Source organism: Microcebus murinus, chromosome 25, assembly GCF_040939455.1.
Source record: "Microcebus murinus isolate Inina chromosome 25, M.murinus_Inina_mat1.0, whole genome shotgun sequence".
NCBI classification, from domain to species: domain Eukaryota; kingdom Metazoa; phylum Chordata; class Mammalia; order Primates; family Cheirogaleidae; genus Microcebus; species Microcebus murinus.
Window position 1 is genome coordinate 19,298,445 of NC_134128.1, and position 24,959 is coordinate 19,323,403.

At 45.7% G+C, this 24,959-nt stretch overlaps 1 protein-coding gene across 16 annotated transcripts in view; it reads right to left on the minus strand.

Moving 5' to 3' along the window:
• CELF2 (CUGBP Elav-like family member 2) overlaps positions 1 to 24,959 on the minus strand; it is a 724,899-nt gene that overhangs the window by 143,865 nt on the left and 556,075 nt on the right. For 15 of the 16 annotated variants that reach the window (XM_075997468.1, XM_075997471.1, XM_012740321.3 and 12 more), the window contains one exon: positions 14,441 to 14,637. In XM_075997468.1, coding sequence (XP_075853583.1) covers positions 14,441 to 14,637 — 197 coding nt within the window. Of the gene's footprint in view, positions 1 to 14,440; positions 14,638 to 14,811; positions 15,059 to 24,959 lie in introns of those variants that run through there. The other variant, XM_020284118.2, reaches the window with a different exon arrangement.

Sequence of the window (24,959 nt, forward strand, 5' to 3'; positions counted from 1 at the left end):
ACACCTACTGAGCTTTACTACTGGAAGATCTGAATCGTAATATGCACCTGTCAAGACCCTACACAAGTTGGACAACTCTGATGTTCCTTCCTTCTGTTTGTACTTTGCAGTTGTTCTTAACCTTTATTGGGTCAGAGAGCTTTCAGGAAAAAAAAATATATAAAAAGATGTTACAGACTCTCTTCCTCTTCCCCCCCACCCCCAACATAGACACACATACACACGCCTACATGTGCTCAACCCCACTTTACCCCCAATATACTCCAGGTCCCTGTGAACCTGGGCCACACCTTTTTATTTTAGTTTTTTTAAGAGACAGGGTCTCGCTCTGTCACCCACGCTGGAGTGCAGTGGGCATGATCATAGCTCACCATCACCTCAAACAAATCATCCTGCCTCAGCCTCCCAAGTAGCTAGGCCTATACCTGTGCACCATCATACCCAGCTAATTTTTTCTGGTAGAGACAAGGTTTTGCTATGTTGCCCGGTGTGGTCCCAAACTCCTAGCCTCAAGTGATCACACACCTTGGCTTCCCAAAGTGCTGGGATTACAGGTATGAGCCACCAACTCTAGCCTCACACCTTTTGTCTTTCTATACCCAGGGCAGTGCACACTGCCTAGCAGGTAAGGCTCTCAAAACATGTTCTAAAAATGAGTAAAAGCATCTCTCTGCTCCATAAAGTAGTAACTCTGTAAAAATGGCTAAAATGATACTGGATCAGAGAGAGGAAGGATTTACTCCATTCATTCAATCTCCAGCTAATTTTGAATGGCTCTTCCATGCTAGGCACTAAAAGCTAGGCACAGAAATTTCAGAGACAGAAAAGACAGTGTTCTAACAAGCAATATAAGCTAGCTGCATGCAAGATACTTAATAAGTGTCATAAATTCTAAAAGATTTTCAAAGTGTTCCTGAAGCTTTGAATTTTTTTTTTTAACAGTATTATGTGCCTATTTTTATTTGAGTGAATGCCAGGAAAGAAAATGGGAGACTAAGTTGTCTTTTGAACTCCATGTACAATATTACGGCTTAGATGCAAGGTCATATGGAACACACATGGCTTAGGTAGAAGTGGTGGGAGCATTAAAAATCACCCCGAAGGATGTGTTAGATTTTTGGACTCGATCAGCAATTTTCCCTGGGATTATCAGCTTTGCTCAAAGTGTCATTTAATCTTGGTCTCAGGTTCCTTTCTCTATAAAACGGGGGCAATATTTTCCTGGGGGTGTGGAGGAAGTGGCCGGAGGGGCAAGGGAGGATGCGATAGGGTTTAACGGTTTCCTGACTTTGAAGTGTTCTAAAAATACCGCATTTTCATTGCAAGCATGTGACAGAGTATGTGTCAACGCAGCACTCTGTGTTGCTAGGGCAGCCCGACCAATGGTGTCGTGTAGACTCACGCAGCTCTTCGGCTCAGGCAGGGGCACAGAAAGCCACACAGCCGCGGGCCCACCCTTATCTCCTGAGCATTCTAGTCTCCTCGAAGACGCGTGGCAGGCCCTCTAACGACCAATGAGTCTGGGTTAAACGATCAAACACACTGCCATTTGACGAAGACTCTTCTTTCAGCCTCTTAAGCTGTCACAAATTTATTTGCCTTGGAGTTTAATCTGTGGCATGAAAGCCTGACATGTCCCACTTAATAAACCGTACTCCTAAGTGCAGATTAGAGTGCAATTAAGGAGAGAGGAAAAGCCTAAAAGATATGATTAAAAAAGTGTGCCTTTAATTTATTCATTACCTTTCCTTAAGACTTTGTCTTTCTTCACAGAGATTACAGCAGAGCGGTGGCTCTTGGAAAGCATTTCCTCTGCGGGGACGTGGGCCTGGTGGAAGGACCCCATGTGTCCCACCTCTAGAGTGAAACGCAACCCACGCTAGACCAGCGAGAAAGAGCTGAGACCGGGCACCATCTGGCAGCTGTATGGTGGCCTGTGTGAAACGAACTGGTGGTCACAGTCCAGTTCCCATTAGACAGATGTCCACTCCACAAAGAGCATCACACGCAGCAGCCCGGCTGGCAAAGCAGGGTGCGGACCAGGCATGGGAAGTGTATTTCCACTCTTTGCCCAACCAGGGTGCTTCCTCGACTGCTCCCAGGCAAGTCGGGGCGCTGTGGTGGGCAGCTTGGCAGCAGCCCCGAGAGCGGTATTTTAGGCGTGTGGACCTTAAACACCTCAAAGTGCTTTTCAGATGCTGTCTCATGTATCCTACTAAGCAGCCAGGTTTTGCATATGTCTAGGACGTGCCTTACTGAGCCACACAGTGGGGGTCTTCCAAGACCACCACCAGGACACACTGGCTTCGCTCAGGGCGCGACAGAGACCGCAACTGCCCGCGACACCCTCCGCGGCGTCTATCACAGTACTGGGGAGAGGACTGCAGGCAGAGACAAGGCCCTCGTCAGCCCTGCCTGGGTAAGTGGCACCCTCAGCCCAAATGAACGAGTTATTGTTGAATCCTAAAGACAAAGGGCACAATGGTCCTTTATTACAAAATGTAACTGACTATCTCACAGAAGGTTCAAAAACGTAGGCCCCATTTCCTATTTTACCATTGAGGCGGCTTGATTCCATCTAGCACAGATTTTCAAGCTGGTCTGTTTTCTCCCTGCCTAATGGAACTGCAAAGGAAAGTAGGTTTCTAGCCCAGCAGGGGAATGCACAAATTAAGCAGTGTCTTTTCATTGATTTTTCTTAATTCATGCAAACACTTTGGTTCACATCCTCCTTTTAATAACCTAATATTCCTTTTTAAAAAGTCACACAAACACAGATCAACAAGAAAACAAACACCCCCACCTAAGCTAACCTGACTTGAAGGAGAATATTTAAGAAGCAACAGAGAAAGTAAAAAAATAAGGACTTTTCCTGATTCCATTTTGCAGTATTATTACGTAGTATGGCAAGAAACCTATTCAAAATTGGTATCAATTATTATAATACTTCTCTACTAAACAGAACATAAGTTCTCACATAAGGGATACCTTAGTAATATAAATTTTTAGAGAGGGATGTTTTATGGAGAGGAGTGTGTGTGAAAACTAATGTTAACATGTGCATTCCCTTTTCAAAGTTGTTATTCTTCTAATAATGATCTTAACAATACTTTGTCTAAAACGAGTTACCCTAAATAGGCTTTGGAAACCAGTGGTGATTTTGGGGTAGGGCCCAGAGGTGGGAAAGAACTGGCCACTTGGTTCAGTGACCTCCAAGAGGATGGTTGGCTCAGGGCACTTAGACATCCTGCCACGAAAATCAGGAAGCTTCCTTCACTGGTGGTCACGGAATGCTGCTCTAATGCCAACTTGCCATCTTTAAAACAGTGTAGCCGGCTATGAAAGAGGCTGTGTCCAAAGGGAATGAAGGAACTGGGACGAACGTCGAAAAATAACTCAAAGTACCACCATGGTGATGGTAGCTCAGTCGCGCCATCAACTGTGAACAACACACAAAGAAAGGTCTGGGTGCCAGAGACAAACCAAAACCCGAAAACTTCTGCACCTGTGTTTTCTTCTACTACATCTACTACGTACTGCTCGCTATCCTTTATTCCATTCCCACCATATGCCAGGCACGGCACAAGGCAATTCACATTCAACATTTTATAAAATAACTTATTCCTCAGCAGTCTGCCATGTGAACCATATCACACCCATTTGAAAAAAAAAAAACAGTACTCAAAGAAGTAAACTAACTTCAGATTATCAGGGAGTTTAAAACACACATGTAAGTTCTACATACATACACACACACATATGCACGCCCCCTACGAAGGTTAAGGCTGTTAGTTACTCTCTGGTGTCAGGAAGACACAGATCATTCTACGTCCCCCTCAGGACCTGACACCAAATAGCTTTACACTGAAAGCGTATCAAGAACTAGCCTGATGCATCAGGGATGCCTGAGTTCTGCCAACAGGAGGGCTGCAAACTCCTATCCTTGGATTTATTAGTGAAACTTTAGCCTCTTCTCATGCTAAACTTCCTCCAGAGAAGGGAAGGAAGGAAGAAAACTAAAAATGAAAGAGAAAGAGGAGATACGGGCACACTGCTGAAAGTCAAAACATCAGGCTCCTACTGTCACGTGACTTTGGTGCCCCTAATTTCGTCTTCATTACACGAACAGCCCTGGATTCTCATGCTCTGGAGTACGATCTCCAAAAGGGAACACACACACGTACACGTCAACACACACAAAACGGACAGTGCTGACCCAAAGCTGTCTCTGTATTTCAAAAGAACCATGGCAGTCTTGTCTTTAATACCTACGAGTCTCTCTCTCCTTTTGGGGCAAGGAACATGGCCTGTCCGTCTTTATATTCTTAGCACTAAGTACGATGCCTGGCATACAGTAGGCACTGATAGATGCCCACTGCCACGTGACTGGCACTTTGGCAAACACTCTCTTAGCTCTCTGGGCCACATCTTTCATCTATTTCTATTCATATTACATTTAACTTTAAGTGGACCCAGCGTTTCCAAGGCTACCCCCCAAGCTCCCGGTCACTCCTACAAAAGAGCCTTGTGCCAGCGCTGGCCAGAGAGGCCCACTTTTGGGGACTGCTAGGTGAGCTGCCTCCACCACCTCCTTAACTTTCATCATGTGCTCTAAGTTCACCACCTCTTCTGTGCAAAAGTTTGGCTCAAACTCCACGCTTTGCCTGCTGTTCCAACATTTTAAATATAAGCAGCCGAATCCCAGGGTTTAGCATTAATTGAAAGAGCTTATCTATATATAGCTCCACTCTGCACTTTAGCATCTTCAAAACTTCAATCATTTTTTTTTTTTTTTGAGAACACAATTCCTCCTTTTAAAGTCTTGCTACAGCCTTTCTCCCTTTTCATTCTCGTGACTCAATGCTCTCAGGCCTTTTAAGTTAACCTCCTAGACCTTTCCATACGGGTTCACCTTCCTAGACCTTTGTAATTCATGCTGTGCTCCTTTGGAACTCCTCCATCTCCTTGATATAGTTCAATAACGGTTCCTAATATCGAGCACAGTGGCCTAGATAGGAGCTGAAAAGCTCTTTGTGAAAAGTGGTGAATTACCTGTGCCTTAACACTTCGTGTCTGGTATCATCATTTGGGGTATTTAGCATCTGGGAGGCAGTTTTGACCATTCCCCTGTCAAAAGCCTTGTTTCCTGTGCTTCTTCACCCTCCCTGATATTTTCCTATCTCTTTACGTGTCTAGGATGTGGTTTCCGTTAAACTGTAGTAGTCTGAGATGCATTTTATTTTTTCACCTAAAACTAAAGAGAAGGCAACAAAACAGCAGCAGCTCACGGGCTTAGCTGGTACAGAAGACCCTGAAGACTACGATGAAGAAGTAGGTCTTGAGTGAGATGTGCAACGTTTGGGGGACAGTCACGCTTGAGGCTCTGACTCGAGGGGGGAAGGGGGGCATGGGCAATACAAGTAACCTTAACACTTGTACCCCCATAATATGCTAAAAAGAAAAAAGAAAGAAAGAAATAGGTCTTGACTCACATGCAGCTTAGGCTGCAGAATTTGCCCTCCATAAACTTAAGGCCTAACATATCCTAAAATAATTTTATAAAGATCAGATTCTGGGTCAGTTAAAGAATGTGTGAGGGAATATTCTCTTTTAATCCTTTAATTCTTTTCTCTAATTCCAATGTATGATGTTTTAACAAAAATGGAGAAATCATATTCCTTTATTCTTCAAACCAATCATTAATCTGAAGTGTATTATATGGGTTTCTCCAATTTGAATTAACACCAGAATGTGGATACTGGATTAGGGACACCTCTGTCATTTACATAGAGAGTGAAAAAATATTGATCCCAAATACCAATTCCTGCAGCGTTTCAACTGCCATCCCCGGGCTCTGACCTGATAGTTTCACACTACGACATTCCCCCCGTCTAGCTAACTTGCTCTGATTTCCATTTACTGCAAAACTTGCTTCTTTGCTTGCCACCTGTGTGTGTCTACATGCCTCAGGCCTTGAGAAGTCCACATACATCATAATCCATCAACTCACACGTACCTTTTTTTCTGTGTTGCTTTCTCCATAATGCAGACTCACCAAGGCAAATGTGAAAACATCTTCACGCAACGGAAGACCCTGATTCTTTAATAATCTGTCTAATTGGTCAAGTTCACTGCAAGTCTCTCCAGTGTTGAAACCTAACATGTATCACCGAGATAACCTGATGACTAACTGGCTTCCCACTGAATTTCACAGTGTGGGTCAGAACATTTTCAATTCTCTTGACCAATCGTCTTCAAAACCAATATACAATCATTATCATTTCTCTTACCAGAACATAAAAACCTGTATCCATCTCTTGCTACATCATATTATTTTAGCTTAGTTTCCACTTTTCCCCATTTGGCCAATTATCTTTTCAGCCCTTCTTAGGTTCCAATAGTTTTGAATATCATGATGACTGCTCTGTATTTATGCACAGTGGTGCCTCCTAGCAGGCCTACATCTAACTGGAGGGAAAGCTGCTCCTGAGAAAGCTCTGGCCCAGCTAACATGAGAACATAAAGGATGCAAACGAATGGTTTCAGGGTCAGCGAAATCATAATGAATTTAGCATCCAGGTTCTTATGTCCAAGGATGAAAAAGTTCAATCTTTTAAGAATCTACTAACATCAGGTATGTAAAGCAGTACTAATTGTTCTAACAGTATTTTATATTGTACCATGGCTGAAATTATTAAAGGTAATAGGTAAAGATAATAAAAGGTGTCTGATATTATTTATTTCTTTAATGCTAACATTCCAAACACTTTTAAAACATAACTATGGTTAATTCTGTACTTTCATTAGAAGCAAAGACTGGAGAGGGAAGAAAGTAAACCTTTCCACCTGAATGCCCGCTGATCTGGGGGTCTTTGGAGAGAGAGTGAGGGAGGCAGCAGCTCTTGGGCAATGCATACATGTTTCAGAATAACTAAGAGCATTACCCCACGGGGAGCGGCTCTCTCTTTCTGCTAGGGAACTGGACTTCTCATTTCCAAAGGGCTGGTTTCACAACGCCCCGAGGTATACAAGCCAGAGTGGCACAACTGTGTAACCGATGGTAAGGCTCCTCTAACGTGGAGAAACTTCATTCTCCTTGGATGCGAATAAAAAGGCAAATGAGGCCTCCAGGCAGGCAAACTATAAACGCTCTCAGTGGCAAACGCCGATTGCGAGATCACCTAGACTTGACTCTTTCAATCAACCTGCTGTATGTGTTGGAGCGATTCAAACAGACAGAGCCGTGAAGCCCTGGGTTTTCTTTTCATGTCAAATTTCTAACAAAGAAGTCTGTTCTCCTTTCGTCCGGAGCCTGTTTTCTTTATTCTTTTGCTACTTTAATTCCAGAAATGTAAAGCTACTGGGGATAAGATGGCTGGGGACTGGCTGAAGTTTTAATGTCTCAGACAGAGGAGAAGAAAACAAAATGGTTCAAAGCAGCCTTGAGTAATTTCTTCTCTTCTTTGATATGGGCTCGCCCTGTCTTCTGTGTCTCCTTCCTTCCCTTTCCTCCTCCTCTTCCCTCCAGAGATGTGAGGATCAAAATGTACCCATGATGGGTATTATCTTCCAGGGTAGACGCTGTCCTTTGATATAAGTAACAGAAATCCAGTGCTGTGCTGGACAGGGACAGTCTAGTCTGGTCACTTATCACCAGAGCATGGGGTATTTAAACGGATTCCTTTTTCCTGCAACTCAAAGGAGGCATATTTAACATTTCTCCTTCCTTTATCTCAATCCACTCAATGGGTGGAGTCTATGTAAGTTAAAATATTTAAAAACAATTTTTTTTAAAAAAATGAACTGTTAAATCTTTTCATAGAACTGTTTAGCAAATCCATTTTCACAAGGGTGTGGTAAGGATCCCCGCCCGCGTTGACTACGAAAATTCAGACTGCATTTTCTGTCTGGCCTGCAGGTCCTCAGCCAGGCGACAATGGAAGAATGTCACAAAAAGGAGCAGAGATTTCTGTTAACATAACATTAATTCAGGATGAGACATCCTTCCTGTGGGCTGCTGAGGCGGTGCTACCCAAACTGGGGCTGCCCCAGAAAATCTAGGCCAGCAACCCTGGGCTTCAAAAAATGTAGGACAAAAATCCTACCTCCCAGTTGTGTGCATTAAAATGTAACATGGGTTCATCATCTTCCTGCGTTTTGAATTCCTTCCCAATTATCAATTGCAAGATGACATTGCTTAAACAAACGGGCTCCACGTCCACTTGTACTACTTAACCAAAGCTTCTGACAGGTTTTTAGGAAGCAAGGAAAGGCAGGAAATCTTCCAATGAACCTCCTCCACTCCCTACAAACTCTTAAGACTTGAAAGAGGAAAACAGTAACGTCGATACGATCATCACCTCTCTTTAGACTGTACTTGCAGCACTCGCATTTGTTAACTGAGCGAGTATGACAACTCCTTGACGTAGGTATTATTTCCACTGCATGGATAAAGAAACCGAGACTCATTCTCTACACGAGCTTGTCACAGTGCTGGCGCCAAGTCCCTGACCCCAGGGCCTACCCTCAATCTACCACCTTGTGGGAGAATCTTCTGGATGCAGGGTGTCCCTCCGCCCAATCCTCAAATAAGGAAAGTGAGGCTTTGGGGTCTCTCTACCCTCCCCTTTCCCCTTTTCCCCACTCCCTGCACACTGCCCTGGCCACCTCGTCTCATTCTCAAGAAACTTCTCCATTTGCACTGAAGTGGAGAGAGATTAGGACAAAGATAGATTGCATTAATGATTTCTTGAAAATGGCAAGAAATGACTCCCTGTCTTATGGTAAGATCAGCGGGGCCAGGCACCACTGTCATTGACTGCAGCCTGACCAACAGGACGAATCAGCAAGACCATCGCCACCGCCACCAAAGCTGCTCTTTCGAAACTTAAAGGAAACCAAAGGAGCCCTGGATGCCATTTTTTGCTCCTCCCAGAAAGCTCTGGGCTCGAGGCACTGCGGGGCCGCAGCCGCATGGCAGTTGCGCTGTGACCTCCCAGCACATTTCTAGAGAAGAGGAAGTGGCGTCCTTCAGTCCGCAGTGACAGTCAACATCAGCTACTTCCCATTTCTATTTCTCTCTTGACTGAGAAGTTGCCAGAAGACAGACAGTGAAAAGCGATCAACAAGGCAGTAGCTTAGGACTGGGGATCTGTTCCCATCTTCCAATTTCATCTAGTCACTTGGTTTTCAATCCTGTCAAACCAGAACAACAATACCTAACCATTTAAGTTTAGAAACATATAAACAGCACTGATTGCAGAATATGCTTTGTCAGGGTGCTATGATCTTGGATTTTACTTTTGTTTTACTAAAATATTAAGAGAGTGATGATCCAAGGCATATATCGACTGTTACTAGGGTCCAAGTTTGGTGTCACACGAACACTATATCCACAGCTGCCACTTGGTCATGATACCTCAATCTCCAAAACCTTAACTCCTCCTCCTCCCCACACCGGGAGCCGCCTGCTTCAGCTCTGCCAACTCCCCTACTTTAAGACCTCAGGGAGAACACGGTCACCCACACGGTCACATTTGCCACCCTTCCCAACCTTCTGCCACACACGCCTTGGCCACCTCCAGCTCTGGGCCCCCTCTGCTCACTCATGGACAGACAGCCCAGAGCCACACCCGTCAGAGCCCACAGAATAGTCAACACGATCCGAGTGTCACCGGCCTCTCCCTGCTCTGCCACAATTCTTCTATTCTTCATCCTATCCAATTTTCCAAAACAGTCATTTCAAACCTCCTCCATTCTTCTTAAGTCTTCAATTCCACCTGGCTTCTCGGAAACTGACCATTTACGGAGGAGACCAAGGGCATCTGTCCTGAGCGTCTCCCCCACTTCCCTTCGCCATCCTGAAATTTTCTGTGTTGTGACTTCCTCTGAACTGCCCTGCTGTCTCAAATGAAGTCTCCTTCCACCTCCTGCATGAGCTCTGCAGCTTTCCCTGTCTCTGCAAGGCCTGCGACTCAGTGTTTATCTTACATGATCACTACTTCCCTTTGCTATGCAACTTGTCATTTGTACACATTTGTAAAAACAGCAATAAACAAACTCTGTCGTCCCCGCACCAACACCTATGCAAGTTCCTCTCCCCACCCTGCCCTCCACCCTCCTTCCCTTCTTCCGAAATGCTCAAGTCCTCCCAACCACCAAACCAATGGCTTTTCTTCTTCTCTCTGTTGTGGCACCTCAGACTCAACTCCATCAAAACCGAACTTCGTACTCCTCTCCTTCCGTTCCCACCATCGCCAACTGCTCTCCCATTTCCCCCAGTTAAGCCAAGACCTCCTGGTCAGCACTGCCCTGGTTTAGTTGTCAAGTCCCCTTCCTTCCACCATGGTCACATCTGTGTCACTCAGTTCCTCCCTTGCCACTGCTATGACAATGTCCTCATCTCAACCCAAAACAGCACACTGCACCAGCCTCGAGGCCCCTTTCTGCTAACGCCCTTCCTACAGCCTGGCCTGCCTAACAAAGGAATTTTAAATACTTTAGCCTGAGAATGAAGGCCCTCTCAGAACTGGCTCTAGGCTTCACGATCAACCCTTCTTCCATTTTTTTTTTTCACGTATTCCACGTTTCCTCTGAACTCTGGGAAAAGGCACAGTTTCCAGAACACATCCTGCATTTTCTTGCCCAAATGCCTACATCACTGAGCTGTTCCGTCCGGTTGTAATGTTCAATATGATCTTCCCTTACTGAAATCCTATTGTTTTCAAAAATGATAAAGATGCTATCTTTTCCTATCTCCTGTAAGCTGCAAGTTATTTGTTCCTTTTCTGAACTTCCACATCTTTTCTTTTTTACTCTTATCAAATGTTCTTTTACATTATAGTTACCTGTGAGCTTGCTTTATTGTTCCTATTAGATTTTAAATTCCTGGAGACAGTGATGATGATGATGATAACTGTACTTAATAATCATCGCCACCACAATTAGCTCCTACCATATTCCAGCTCTGTGGAAAGCACAAAACCTCATTATCTTAGCAACAGTATGAAGAACCGTCTCCACTTTCAGATGTGATTAAGTAATGTGCCAAGACCAATGTGTAGGAAGTGGTAGAGCCAAAAACCGAATTTAGGCTTGTCTGACTTTGAAGGCCAGGCTGGTAACTACCATGGGGTATTTCTCACTGTCCATAGACTCAACAGATGACCACTGAATAAAACATGCTCCTCCCTAAGTCCTAGCAGGCCCAACAGTTTACTCAGCCTGATTCCCCTGAGGTGAGGAGCCTGCCTGGTCGCTACATATACCTACAGGGAGAAGAAACAGATTAGCTTACGCTCTCTTAAGAGAGGATTTCAAAAATAGAACAAAGTTTATGTGCCTCAAGACTAAGCAGAACAAAAACTGCAAAATGAGAGAAAAATCTAATTCACCTGGATTAGATAATAGCCCGACTTTGTCTCTTTCCTTGGAACCATCCATGTTGAGAAGGCTCTGCATCAGGGCCACTCCAAAAGCCCTATTTAGATAATTTAAACCACATTTAGACAGAACCTCCAATAATTCTAGTTTCTGAGGCTCTGACATCAGCCCTGCGAAAACATGGTAATTGTACACTGCCGACATAGTCTGAATCAATGTAAATTTGGGTTCCTATTTTATATACAAACAGGCGTATAATATATGGTGCATACAGATATCAATGTCAAGAAAGTGGGGGCTGTTGTCTCTCTAGGTAAGCGGCTAAGGGCTGTAATCCTCCGAGAGGAATGTCATTATACAGCTCAAATCCCATCACAACAAATACCTTTACAACAGAGATGTCTGTATAACAAAAACCCTTTCAAGCTTTGGCTGACAGCCCATGTACTTCAAGCAATATTTGATGTGAGACTTGGAGTTCACAGTAATGGGAATTGACCTATATTTCCAAAGGTAAGATTTGAATGATTTCATCTGTAACTCCTATCCCATGACACCATGAGTTGGAGTGATGTACAATCTAAACCCATACGTATAAAAACGAAACACAAAGACATGAAATCAATCCACTCTCAAAGGGCGAAATTCCTTCCTTTCACTTGGGGAATGCTCAGGTCAAGGAGATGGCCTCTGTCCCAAGCCCTGAAATACAGCAGACCAAGGCAGGTCTGCGCTCTCATCTCACGGAGAGGCAAAATGGTCCCGCCCATGAAAATAGATGGATCATGTGCAAATCTCCACTCCGTCACTTACTAGCTGCATACACTGGGCAACACTTTGTAACTTTCTCTGAGCCTCAGTTTCCTCATCTGCACAATGTGACCTATACCACCTTCCTCCTAGATTTTGATAAGAAGGAAATGAGAACACACGTAAAGCTCTTAACGTGGACTGGTGCATAGCATGTGCTCAAAAAAAAAAGTCAGTTTCCTCCTCGGACTTCCGTTCTCCTTTAAGACCCTGGGCTTCTGCAAACTATTTCCAACAAATTCATTTTAAGACCTGGTGGATGGAAGTTAAAATGAACAGTCTGAAATGTAGTCTGGTCAAGATGCTGCTCAGAGGAGTATCTGGGCAAAAGAGAGAAAATGGCAGAATAAGTAGGCCATGCGCAAGTACTTTCTTGACTAGGAAAAAGGTCTTTCTGGCCAAGGTAAGACACGTATCCTAAGCTAAAGTGCAAGTAACCGGGCGTCATAACAGTAGATGAGCACTGATCATTTTGTCAGAGATCATTTTGAAAATTGCTGACGTACACCAAAATTTGGAGTCACTATTTTGCTACTCAAGGACAAATTGTGGCTATTGCTCTAAAGTGGAGTTTACTGCCTGTGGCCTAGTTTTCTGCAGGTGCCACTCCGGATGGTGGGAGAGGCCTTATGTGGTGATTCCTCAGCTACCTAGTTCTGGACATTATACCCCCTTTTCCTCAATAGGATACTGAGAAAATTAATTACCAAAACCAACTCTAGTCTTCTCCATTTGGGAAACATGTAAACAGTTCCAGAACATGTTCAATGAAGGTTCTCAATACTGCTCTCCTTTGTGAAGTTTTCAATTCTACTAATTTTCAGATACCAAATTTTCTATTAATACCAAATTTTCTATTAATGTCTCAAATTATGGGACAATCAAGTCTGTGGTGACAGAATTCTATGCTTTTTTTTTTTTTAACAACCCCTTGGTATTCTAGGGTATGTTTGGAAACCAGAGTCTGATGAACACAAGCTGAAGCTAAACCTGCTCAACCTTTATAAATCAAGTATTGTCCAGGGGCTTTCAAATTCCCTACGAGGCTCCCAAAAGAAGTATCAGCCCTCAGCAACCATAAGGAACTAGAGATGGTCCAACATTTCCTGGAGTCACAGAACATCAGAGTCTTAAAAGACGTCTTAGTCCTATAATTTCACCTTGCCAGTCAGAAAAAAAAAAAAAGCTCAGAGAAGAGTGTTGGTGTTCATGTGCCCAACCAAAGCGTATAAACAAGGCAAACAATGCTTTCAGGAGCTCTTACGAAAAGCGACATAGAAATGAAATAACATGCCAGACGGAAATACCAAGGCACAGAGAAAAAGAAACCGTGAGACTCACAGAAAGAGCCCTGAGCAGAGAGACTGAGAGATCAAGAACAGAGAAGGAGCACAATCACTAAAGCGAGAAGGTTAAAACAGTGACAGAGACCAGGTGGTAGCAGCAGAGGGGATATTTTAAATTCGGTCTGCACAGAGCTTACAAAGTAGAGCTCACAGACAGAAGCGCCACCGGTACAAAGGTCTCTGGCCTCTCTCTTAATACCTTGCACCCACCTCCCCCATCACCCATCACTGTCGTCCTAAAATGGAGGCAATAACCTCCACCGGATCGTGCACTCTGGTCTCACCCCTGGTAAGGGCGTAAACCTGGAGCATTTCTGAAGGTGTGCTAACTGTCTCAGGCCACTAGGGCGCCACTCCTGGCTCTGAAAAGCACACTTCACTTAATGGTCCCCACGCCTAGCCCCCAAGAACGAACGGGTGTCCGTCCTCCAAGGCAAGCCCTTCCTTGCTTGCACCAGCGGCACTGCATTCGCCGTTTATCCTGCATTGCAAGATCCCCGCAGGCTACAGAAAAGTGACATGCGACTGTCATGACATGGGCGATCCTGGGCAGGCAGAGGTATAAGGAAGAGTCAGAGTCCAAGATGCAAGGCTGAGAAACACGCTTCCTCGAAGCACCCACCCGCCCAAGGCGGGCCCGCGCTGCCTAGAAAGTGACCTCCCGGCGGGAGCGATCACGCGCCTGGACAGAGAGGCTCGGCCGCGCCCGCGCTCGTCCCTCCTCCCTCCCGGGTCCAACCTGTCCCAGCGGGCGGGCGGGGGCGCGGGAGGAGCCGGGAGGAGCCCCTAGCACCACCCGGCCCCGCGCTGCCCTCCCGCAGGCTCCGACAGTCCCCGCCACCCCCGGCCACCTGGGCGACCCCCGAGCGCACGCGCGCGCGCACAGGCACGCGCCCCCGTACCTTTGCTCTGGGGAGGGTTCTGACTCCGGTCCCGGAGGACGTTGATCTGGTAGACGGCTCCGTAAGGCTCAAAAAGTTCTTTCAGCTCCTTTTCCGACCACGAGCGGGGTATCTGTCCGACGAACATCTTAATGGCATCTGGGTCTGGTTGGTCTGAGTGATCCAAAGCCCCGTTCATCTTGTTGGCTGTGCCGTTACTGTCAAAAAACGGAACCGGGAGCCAGAGTTAGGGCTGCACGGGCGAGGGACAGGAAGAAAAAAAATAGTGGGGGCGGGGGCGGGTGGGCAGGCGGAAGCAGGAGGAAGAGGAGCACGGGGAAAGTGCCTAATGAGACGTGGAAATGTGATGAACTAAAACAAAGCGGAGGCACCATCAGGCTGCTCCCCGAGGCGGCGGCGGCGGCGAGGGCGAGGTCTCAGTGCGCGCTGCCGTCCAGCGTCGCCGCCCGAGCCCGGGCCAGCGCCCCGCCGGCTGCTGTCACCCGGGGCGTGCACATCTCCCCGCGGCTGCAACTTAAGTGCGGGCGTAGCTCCGCCAGGCTGCCATCGCCGCCGCCCGCTTATCAGCCCTGCGCTGGCTCGCGCTGGCTGGGGGAGAGAGGCAGAGCTGGGTTCCTGCCGGATTCCTCTCTCTCTCCCCCTCTCCCCCGGTCCCCCCACCCCGCCCTTTCTGGGAGGTTTTTTTTTGGAAAGAGAGGAGAGAGAGGTGGTAATAATAAAGTCACATGGAAAGAAAATGAAACACTTGGCAGTCCGTCAGATGACTAATGCAAGATGCTGGTGATGAATTTGCAGGAGTGCGCGAGGCATCCATGTGTGCATCAAATTAGTACGTTGTTGCTCGCTCGCAATGGAAAGCGGTCCAGCTCTGCAGCTCTGCGCCGCTGATTGGCTGCCCACGCTGGAGAAAAGGGCCAGGGCAGAGAGGGGGCTCCCCTTTAAAAAGCACATTGTTTAGGGGACCCAGGCACAAAGGGCTGGATTCAGAGAAGCAGAGGAGATCTCAGAATTGCCTGCTTTGTGCCGGGAGATGGGTGGGGAGGGAAATGCAGCCCCAGAAAGTTGAGTTCCCACTAAAGGACACTGAATATTTCAAATCTTTCACACTCCATAAATTGCTCTCTGTGTATCTGACTTCCAGATGTTGCACTTGAGTTCTAAACAATCACACGTTTGGGAGAGAAAAAAAGAAAAGTCTGCCTTTTCTTCTCTTAGCTTCAGTAAATATTTGGGGCTGATACAAACAGTACATCCATAAGCTTTTGCATATCAGCCTTCCTTAACACTGTTTCCAAAACCTCCATTTGGAAGAAATGGAAGAGCAGATTTTTAGAGCCTTCAATCCTAGTCACTGTCATGCAATATGATGATGAAGACATTTCTTTTTCACTTGGGTCATCCCCCCCCAACACTTGAGCTAGAATAGTAAAAAGCAAAACCACATACCCTCTTTGCCTGCCCCCCCCCCCAAATGCACCCTACACCCACCTACTCTGCCAAGTGAGAAGGCTGAATGCCTCTGAGCAGCACTCACTTGCAGCACCGAGCTGCTCAGCCTGCGTAAACAGAAGGCACCTAAACTAGTGCAGAGCCCTGTCCATGAGCAGCCCCCACCCAACGAAGCAGAAAAGTCACAAAGGCTTTGACTGAAGTAAAGTGCAAAGGGCAGGTGTGACTTCCCCTTCTGCCTTAGCAGCAGAAGAGTAAGAGACAATCAAGAGATCTTAAGCAGAGTTCCTTATTTGGTTAAAACAAATAATCAAAAAAATATCGGAGCACTTTAAATCTGCTGTGTGTCTAGGCTAGCCTTGAGCCCTTAAAAATACAAAAAGATGATGCTGGAAAGACCTATGGAAAGGAGCTATGGAATCCTGAAGTAGAATTCATCGAGAAAGAAAAACGATGTCAATCCTCCCCACACTAGGTCCTGGCTTCATCCCCCTTCTTTTAACCACTTTGTTTTTTCACCCTTGAGATAAACAATCAGACTGTCTAAGTTGAAGCACTTTCGGAGCTTGCACTAATCAACCTTATTGTTATAAAAAATGTTCTGCTGAATAAAATATTGAGTACAAAATCTTCTTTCAACAATTTAGGTGTAATGTAACGCTTGTTTACATTGGAGCTAGATCGTTTATCTTGTTCTTCTGCACCTATCCTCATTTTTAAATCACTTCTGGAGAATTCAATAAACACTTTAACTCCGAGAAGCCGTGACCGTGGCAGGGTGGAGGTGGCAGAGCCCCCTGTGGTACTTTGGAAGGTAGCACTCACAGCAAGTCAAGAGCTGAGAGTGTGGCAAGACTTATTTCTGGGACAGGAAGGCACTGTGGTTGCCGCTGCTGACAATCAGCTAGAACGAAAAGAGGAAGGTACTGCCGCAGGTCTCAGCTAACAAAAAACGGAAGTTCAAAAACAGGGGCTGTTGCCTCTTGTCTTTACAGAGCGCCATTTAATACAAGATGGAGGAGCTGGGTTGCAGAATACTTGTCCTGATGCTTTCACTTAGAATTCTGGAGCAAGCATTCTTCAATGTTTCTGCAGACGAGAAGCCACTTACACTTTCTCAAAAAATATAAACTCACCAAGATGCATAAAGGAAGGGAAGCTGAGAAGAGGGTTTATGCCATTATACCTTCGGTCTTCATGACAGTGGGAACACACTTAAAAACCCTTTGCCACTAGCCATCCTTAGAGATGTCTGGGGACCTTTCGCCTTCCTGAGGCAGCGTGGTACAGCAGGCTCTGAGTCCTGGCACCCCCACTTCCTAACCGTGTTGCTCTGGGCGTCGGACCATCTGCAAAATGGGAATAACAGACTCCACAGAGTCATGGGCTTAGTGCAGCCCACAGCACAGAGTTAATGCTCTGTGTCAGATATTTCTGATGCTAATTCCTTCTTTGCATTTGTGACGCAGATTTGTGATGGTCACTCATTTCAGGTGCTTTTTTCAATTCAAAGTTTTGATAGTACAGACTGAAACACAATTCACAGGCTAAATAATAAATCCATATCTTTTAGTGAACACTTACATACCAGAGACTGTGCTCGGTGCTTTACATTTTTATTCCTTATAACAATCTTATGGAAAAGTAGTATTTTTAAGATGCCAACTTCTAAGAAATAAGTTCCTTTCCTGAGACTACCAGCTTGTAAATTGTAGTGCTAGAATTCAAACCTCATTTAGGCTACTTTAAAATCCACGGTTACTCAATAATCACACAAGAGCATCTGCACCTCCACAGACTTCCTTCTTCTCTACTCCCACAGCCAACAATGAGTGCCTCTCATCCACACCTACATCCTCGCTGCCTACCTGCCATTTTGGAAATAAATGTTCCAACGATTTGCTTCCAGTGCGAAAGGTGGAACGATCTCCTCCTTAATTAAATCCAGGGACATCCAGTTGTCAAATAAATTAAAAACAGCACCACCACCACACCCTCCTAATCAAAAGCTTCTATGCAAAATAGGTGGTCCTCGCCCACCAACCACCCCAGTGTTGCCAAAGACCACTGAACCCTGCTGGTATTGCGACATCTTGGTTGACTCTACCCTAATCCACCCCAGCTCCTCCTCCTTTGGACTCCTAACTTTCTTCCTGGCTGATGCTCATTTCTAGTGGAGACTCGCTGTCGTCTTCTGTCCTCGTGGGGCTGTAGGCGCTGACACATCTAAGCCAGCCAGAAATCATGTGTTCGTCACGTAAACCTTTGGGGGCCACAGAGAGCCAACGTGCTCTTTCTGGAGAAGTAATCCTGGGAAGAGATACCCCAGGTCTCAGCAAAGCCCTCAGGAAGACCTCCCATTTGTGAACATCTGATCCTGGGCTTCAAAAATTAGACTAGCTTGCTTCTCTTCACTCCCTAGCCACCGTCAGCACCCAGCACAGTGCTGGAACTTAGATTCAATTCACGTGATATTTATTGAGGGCCAACTCTTTGCCAGAAACCTCTGCCAAGGATTTGACATAGCACAACAACTTGATATAGCACGACAACAGGTCCGGTTGGAATCATCATCTCTGTTTTGGGGATGAAACAATGAAGAGTTACAGCAGTGTAAAGTGACTTTTCCAATGTCTCACCCCTAAGGAAAGGTGCCTACAGAACGTGGATATGGTGAGACTTAAAGACCCACTGTCACTGCTTCATATTTCATGAGCTGGCATCTTCTAGGTATCTCTCGTGGGCACAGCGACCACTTCCAGGCCCTGGACACAGGCATATACATCTCTGCTGGCGGCTTGCCTACAAACTGCAACAAGATCCTGAGTGCCAATTCTGCCTGTCCCCTTGGCAAGGGGCCACCTAGAAGGCTCCTCTAGGACAGATGCCACACGGAGTAAGTCCACAAGTCAGAGAGCACCACGCCAGCAGGCTCTGGGGGTGTTGGTCTCAGAGCCAAGAAGAATATGTAATGACGTTAGGAAAAACAATGAGACTGCTTACTTTTTGCTTTTAGCCCAGGCACTGACCTACTTCCCTACTTTATTTTAGAGTAAAAAGAACTAGATCAACAGAGTCTATGTAAAATCTTCTGAGGTTCCTCTAAGCAGTAAATCATTGCCAAAAAAATTATGTAGAATAATAATTGACTCAACAATTATGATTGTCACTACTGTTATTAATTCTAGGACAACCAGCTTTACAAGGCCCAGTGATTTGCAGGTTTCCATTTGGAGAATGGAAACAAAAGAATGGAGATTTCGACTCTTTCACCTTGTTCCCTGGATAACTTTCTGTGTTATACTTCCTTTGTCTATATAAAAGGAAGAACAACAAACTGACAAAATGGCTATGAGAAAGGCCAAGTGGCTATAAACTATTAATTCTGAAAGAAAGGCATAAAATGCCACCTTCAGAATACATAAGTAAACCAGAACTACACAGAAAGATGCCTTGTCTGGGACAAACCTTGTCTAAAGATAGCTAATCTCTCCGGAAGTTATTAAAAATCTTATTACTCTGACACATATTAGTGCTCTTACTTCTGTTCCCTGGAATAACCTACATCAGTGCTATCCAACTCTGTGCCATGATAAAAATGTTCTGCATTTTCTCAATCCAATATGGTAGCCACTAGCCACATGGAGCTACTGAGTGACTACCTGGAATGTAGCTAATGGAACAGAGGAACTGAGTTTTTAATTTTATTTAACTTTATTTAAATAGCTATATATGCAAATATACTTGTCCTTTTTCTGTTTTTTTTTTTCTTTCTTTCTGATTAGAGGTGAGATTTAATTAAATGTATTATTTCATGGGAAGTTTGTTTTGGAAAAGTAGGAAGATGGGGGCCAAGGAAAACAGCATCAGGGCTTGAGGCACCCAACAGCAGGCCCGGGCTCCTGTCCCAGCTCAGCATCAATTTAACTGTGCATCATGCGACTACTGTGCCTCAGTTTCCTCACTTGTAAAACAAAGAAAGAAGAGCTCCCATCTGGCTCTTAATTTCTGTAACTCTTTGGCTATGGTTTGAACCCAGACACTGATTTACGGAAAAGATAATTTTGATAATACAGCCAGCTGCCTGAAACCTTGGTGGGATTCCTCTTTGGTGGCCCATTTAGTCCTCGAGGCTCACAGGTGACTCATGTTGCAGATGGAGAGCTGACAAGGTGTCACTGACACCCTGGAGAGCAGCCTGGAGGCTCACACTGCCAGTGAGGGGCCCAGCACTCAGGGTATGGCCAGGGCTCCCTCCCTCTCCATCTCTGCCAACTTCTCCCCAATATCCCAACCCTGGCTAAGAAGCCACTGTTTCAAAGGGCTCGCGAATCATTTTTTTTCATATCACTCGTACTTAATAGCACAGGAAGAAACAGTCTTTGTTCGGTTATCACAGGAGACTATCCAAGACCAGGCCGAGTACGGCAGAAGCAGAAAGAACGTGGCAACAGGCCTGGACTGTCACCCTGGCATGGCGACAGGACGAACATGCAGTTCATTAATATCAACAGTCTTCTGCGTTGTCCGCTTCGGCATTGCCTATTAGTTAAGATGAGGATTCTCAACAGACTGGCCACGTGACACCTGCGGTCCGAGCAGCATCTCAGTCCCACACCGCGCTCTGCGGGGACACATCAGAGGCTGAGACCCACTCCCACCCTCGGGAGGCTTGCTGTCCACACTCAACTTCCCCCAGCCTCTCGATTTAGGAAGACGAATCTGTTGCCACCCAACCTCGCGCTCTGGGAGTTGCGACTCTCTTCTAAAACGCACGCTTCACAGGCATCGTGAGTGAGTCCCTCATGTTCCGTGACTGCCTGTCGACAGGGGGCAGTTGGCCACTGGTCTGGCACAGCTAAGTCCTAACCGTGCTGGCATCCTGGGTTGCTGAACACTTTTGGTAAATTTAACACAACTCTCAGGGGATCAGTTACACCACCAATCAGATGTGAATATACAGAGGCTTCCGTATTCACAAGGAAGGTACTGTTACCATTTATCACACGGATCGAAACCCTCTGAGTCACAGCCACAACAATTATGGAACGAGGCCCCAAATCTGAGGTCAGACCGACGTAGATCAGCTAGTGAATCCTCCAGGAGGAGTAACTGCAGCCAATAATACCGTAAGTATCTGAAAGAGCAAAGCCTTTCTCCAAATGGTCAAATTGTAAATCAATTAGTTGGAGCTCTGCAAAAGAAAAGGTTCAAGCTACCCACGTGTACACATGCATGTTAACATGCTCATCCTCGAGCTTTGACAAAATCTAAAAAAATAATTTCTTAAAAATGTATACGACATCATTTTCATTCACAGCCCACCAGGAAAGAACACATTTGAGATAGGATTTTGCCGGACGACTGCAGTGAGGGCTGCACTGTGTTTAGTTGGAGGTCTAAGAGCTACATGTTTGTTTGCCTGGGTAAAATGCAACCGTGACTTGTAGGGAAATGATCCTGCGGAGAAGGCCGCAGAACACAGGCATTTGGACTCACCAAGTAAAAGGGAAACCTTATTACCTTATCTCAATTTGACTGCTAGTAAAAAGCAGAGAGCTGGAAAACCCCCACAAAGAAGTAAATTTGGAGACATCTAGGGGGTACCTGGTGGCTGAACACACAATCGCTCTCGCTGGGAAGGCAGCGAGGCGTTGCCATGCACAGCCTGCGCCTGGCGAACACATTTCCTCCCGTGATTTATCAGAAATAGTGCAGTGGACTTCAGGGCTGAGCAGGAGGCATGCGCACAGGCAGAGGTAGGTGTTTGAGATGAACTTTTTAGAGATGGCAACAGGGAAATAACCATCACAAAGAAGATTTATTGAGGGCTTCCCATTTCCAAAGTGCTTTAGGGGGACGCACTCATGAATCCTCTCCTCTGTGGCTGAGGTTGGCATTACTGCCCCCCTCTTGGCAGACAGGAAACTCCTGGGGGCACCCCCCCAAGTTCAGCAGCACATCTAGGGTATCCCCCAGTCTGCTTTGCCTACCAGAGCATCGATGCTGCTGTATCTGCCTGTTTGCTGCGGGCAGGTAATTAGAAATGGCTTTTCGGATGACTGAGAGGAGATTGGTTTGGCCACCCATTAACTGAAAAAACAAACCGTTATAAAATAAACACAGATGTGGGGTGAACCCCCACAGGGGTCTGCACTTCCCGAACTGAACAGAAATGTCCCCCTATTCATAGTCTGGCAGCAAGGGACACACATCGGATGGGCAAGCGACAGGGACACACCACTTCTGTCCCTGCAGACCAGGTTTTAGCGGCTGTGGTTCTCAGCGTGAATAGCTCCTGCGTTCCCCACCGGGGAAAATGCTTTGCCTGGACTTATTCATGCCCGAGAAAGCGGTCAGGGTGGAGGGACGACCCTCTCCATTCACTGCGACACTTGGGTGGTGGAAGATGACCCCCCTTTGCAGAATTTCAAATGCAACTGAGGTTTATACTCACACAAAGTCCTTTTCCTTCCCTTCTCATTCTTACATAGCTACTGAAGACTTGATTTATGTCAGGCACAGTGCCAGGTTTAAAGGAGACAGAACTAAAAAATTATGCCTTCATAGCCAATTAGAAGAGATAGACACATACATAGTATAAAACCACAATCTAATGTGATGATGTGCTTATCACAGAGCAATACAGAAGGGTCATCAGAGCCTAGACGCAACGAACTCAAAGGGGGTAGGGCGTTCAGCATTCCAAAGCACACTGCATCCTTGTGGTCAGTGTTTACATGGAATTTGGAAAAAAAAAAAATAAAAGCCAAAGGGTGATAAGCTGTACCATTTCACTTAGTGGGCAATGTGACTGCAACAAACAAAACAATGGAGAAAAAGGTGCACGTGAGCCTGGAAGTGATGGCGCAGAACCCCGGCAGGGACGGTGGTGGTGGTGGTGGTCACACGTGCTCCCAGCCTTGCACTAAGGGGTCACAACCTAGTCCTTCTACCTATGCTCAAAACCCCACACCCCGGGAGCCTGTCGCGCAAACTCTCTACCATCTCCACTTTCCACTTTTGCACGCCGTGCTAACTCCCGTGGAGGGGTATTACCCACTCTCTGAGATTCCTGCCGTTCACTACAAATACAACTCCTACAAAAACAACTTCCCCGTTCTTGACTATTCGCAACCCTGATTCGACAGAACACTCCAACACCGTCTCAAAGTCAGCACACCTAAAAATAATCGTTTCCTGTTTTCTTTTCTTCCAGTTCGGTTTCGTGCTCAATTTCCCCGTTTTTCATACTGGCTCAAACTCTCTCCGCACCCAACAATCTGAAAAAAAGGAACAGCGGTCGTACACAGAGCACAAACACAAGGCAGATCGACTGCTTACCTTGACCGCCTCCCTTCCCTGACCCCTGAAGCTACAGAAACAGTAATTAACCAAACCCCCACATCAGGTGCACGGTGAAACTGTGAAATTCTTGACAACAGGGGTGTCTTATTCAACCACGAATTCCATAAATAGTTATGAGGTTGCCCTGATGATCCCGGTATTGTTCAAGGAGCTACAGCTACAGCAATTAGTAACATGGGGATAAAATAGCCTTTATGGAGCTTATATTCTAGAGGGGGGCATAAAATAAGCAAAAGTAAGTAAATCTTGTAACAGACTAGAAAGAAAGAAATTTCAATGGAGAAAAATGAAGACAGGAGAAATGCAGAGTGTTGGGTGCAGGGTTGTGATTTTAAATAAGGTGCTCAGGGAGAGACCTCATTTGGAACCCTAACCCTAACCCTAACCCTTCCAAACGAGGCCTCATTTGGAAGTTGAAGATGTACTGAAACTTCAACTGAGTTTCAGTACATCCCCAAGACATACCTTCCGAATGGAGAGATTTAACAGAGCAAGAAGTCTCCAAAGTTGTAAAGATTAAATCACGTCATGTGACCTGCCAACACTATTATAAAAGAACCATTTTTTCCAAAAAAAAAAAAATCTATTACGGCTCTATTAAATCTGAGAGTCAATACCCCTATTACTAGTACGTTACCGAGTCATGCCTGAGTTTTTCTCTAGATGCCCGCTGGGTCCGCTTGTCCCTGTATAGCCATTGCGCTAATTCTGGCTATCACCTTGTTGTGCCTACATTACTGCAAAACTGCCCAGTGGGCTTTCCTCCTTTGGACTAAAAGACAAAGACTTGGCTGACCTTTGCGCTCGCCTGGCCTTCAGAACTCTATCTGCCTTTCTGTTAAATATGGATTATCTGTCCATTCATTATTCATTTTATCATCTATCAATGGCAAAATTTAATCTCAGGCTGGTCTCTTCTCAACCTGCTTGTGGCCTCCCTTCCTGGTCACGACCGATGTGTAATCAAGGAATGCGAGTGCGATGAAATGCCAGCCTACGGAATGCAGCCAGCAGCGTGAGGTTTGCTGTCAATGCCCTGGAGATTACTCACGCCCCTGCTCCCTTCCACTGATCTGGAAAATCAAAAGTTGACAGTAAATGGGAACTAATTACATCATAGTAATGACAGTCGTTTAGCCCGGAAAACAAAAATCCACTTATGAAGAAGGATACATTATTTCTGCAGACTAACAGTTTATGAGGTTCAAGCTTATTTTTATTTTTATTTTTTTTTCCTGATAATACGTTCCATCTCCTCTGCTCACGAAAGGCCAAAAATAGAGTTAAGGGGAAAAAAAACGATCTCACAGCAGCCAAAAACATATGTCACGAAGTTCTGCCCTGATGTTTATGCCCTTCGAACCCCTTTGAGAGCTCTTCCATCCATTCCTCAAAGATTTATTTTATGTTGGTTCTTCACAGCCTTGCTCGTCTGTATTTCAAACCCAAAAGAGATGAGAAGGTACAAGCAAGAGGGAGGACTGGCAGTAGGTGGGCCCATGGAGTGACAGGGACAGATATGAGGGTCTGAAAGAGCCCAGCAGAGGGAAGCACACTCGTAGCAGGGGCTTACGTATGGCATCTAGTCCCCCAAGACAGCGGCACGGCAGAGTAATTAAGGTCCCATTATGAGCAATAAATTCTGCTTAAGAAGGCTGGGAAATATACAGCTTATTGTAAGGAGAACTCCTCAAAAACGAGA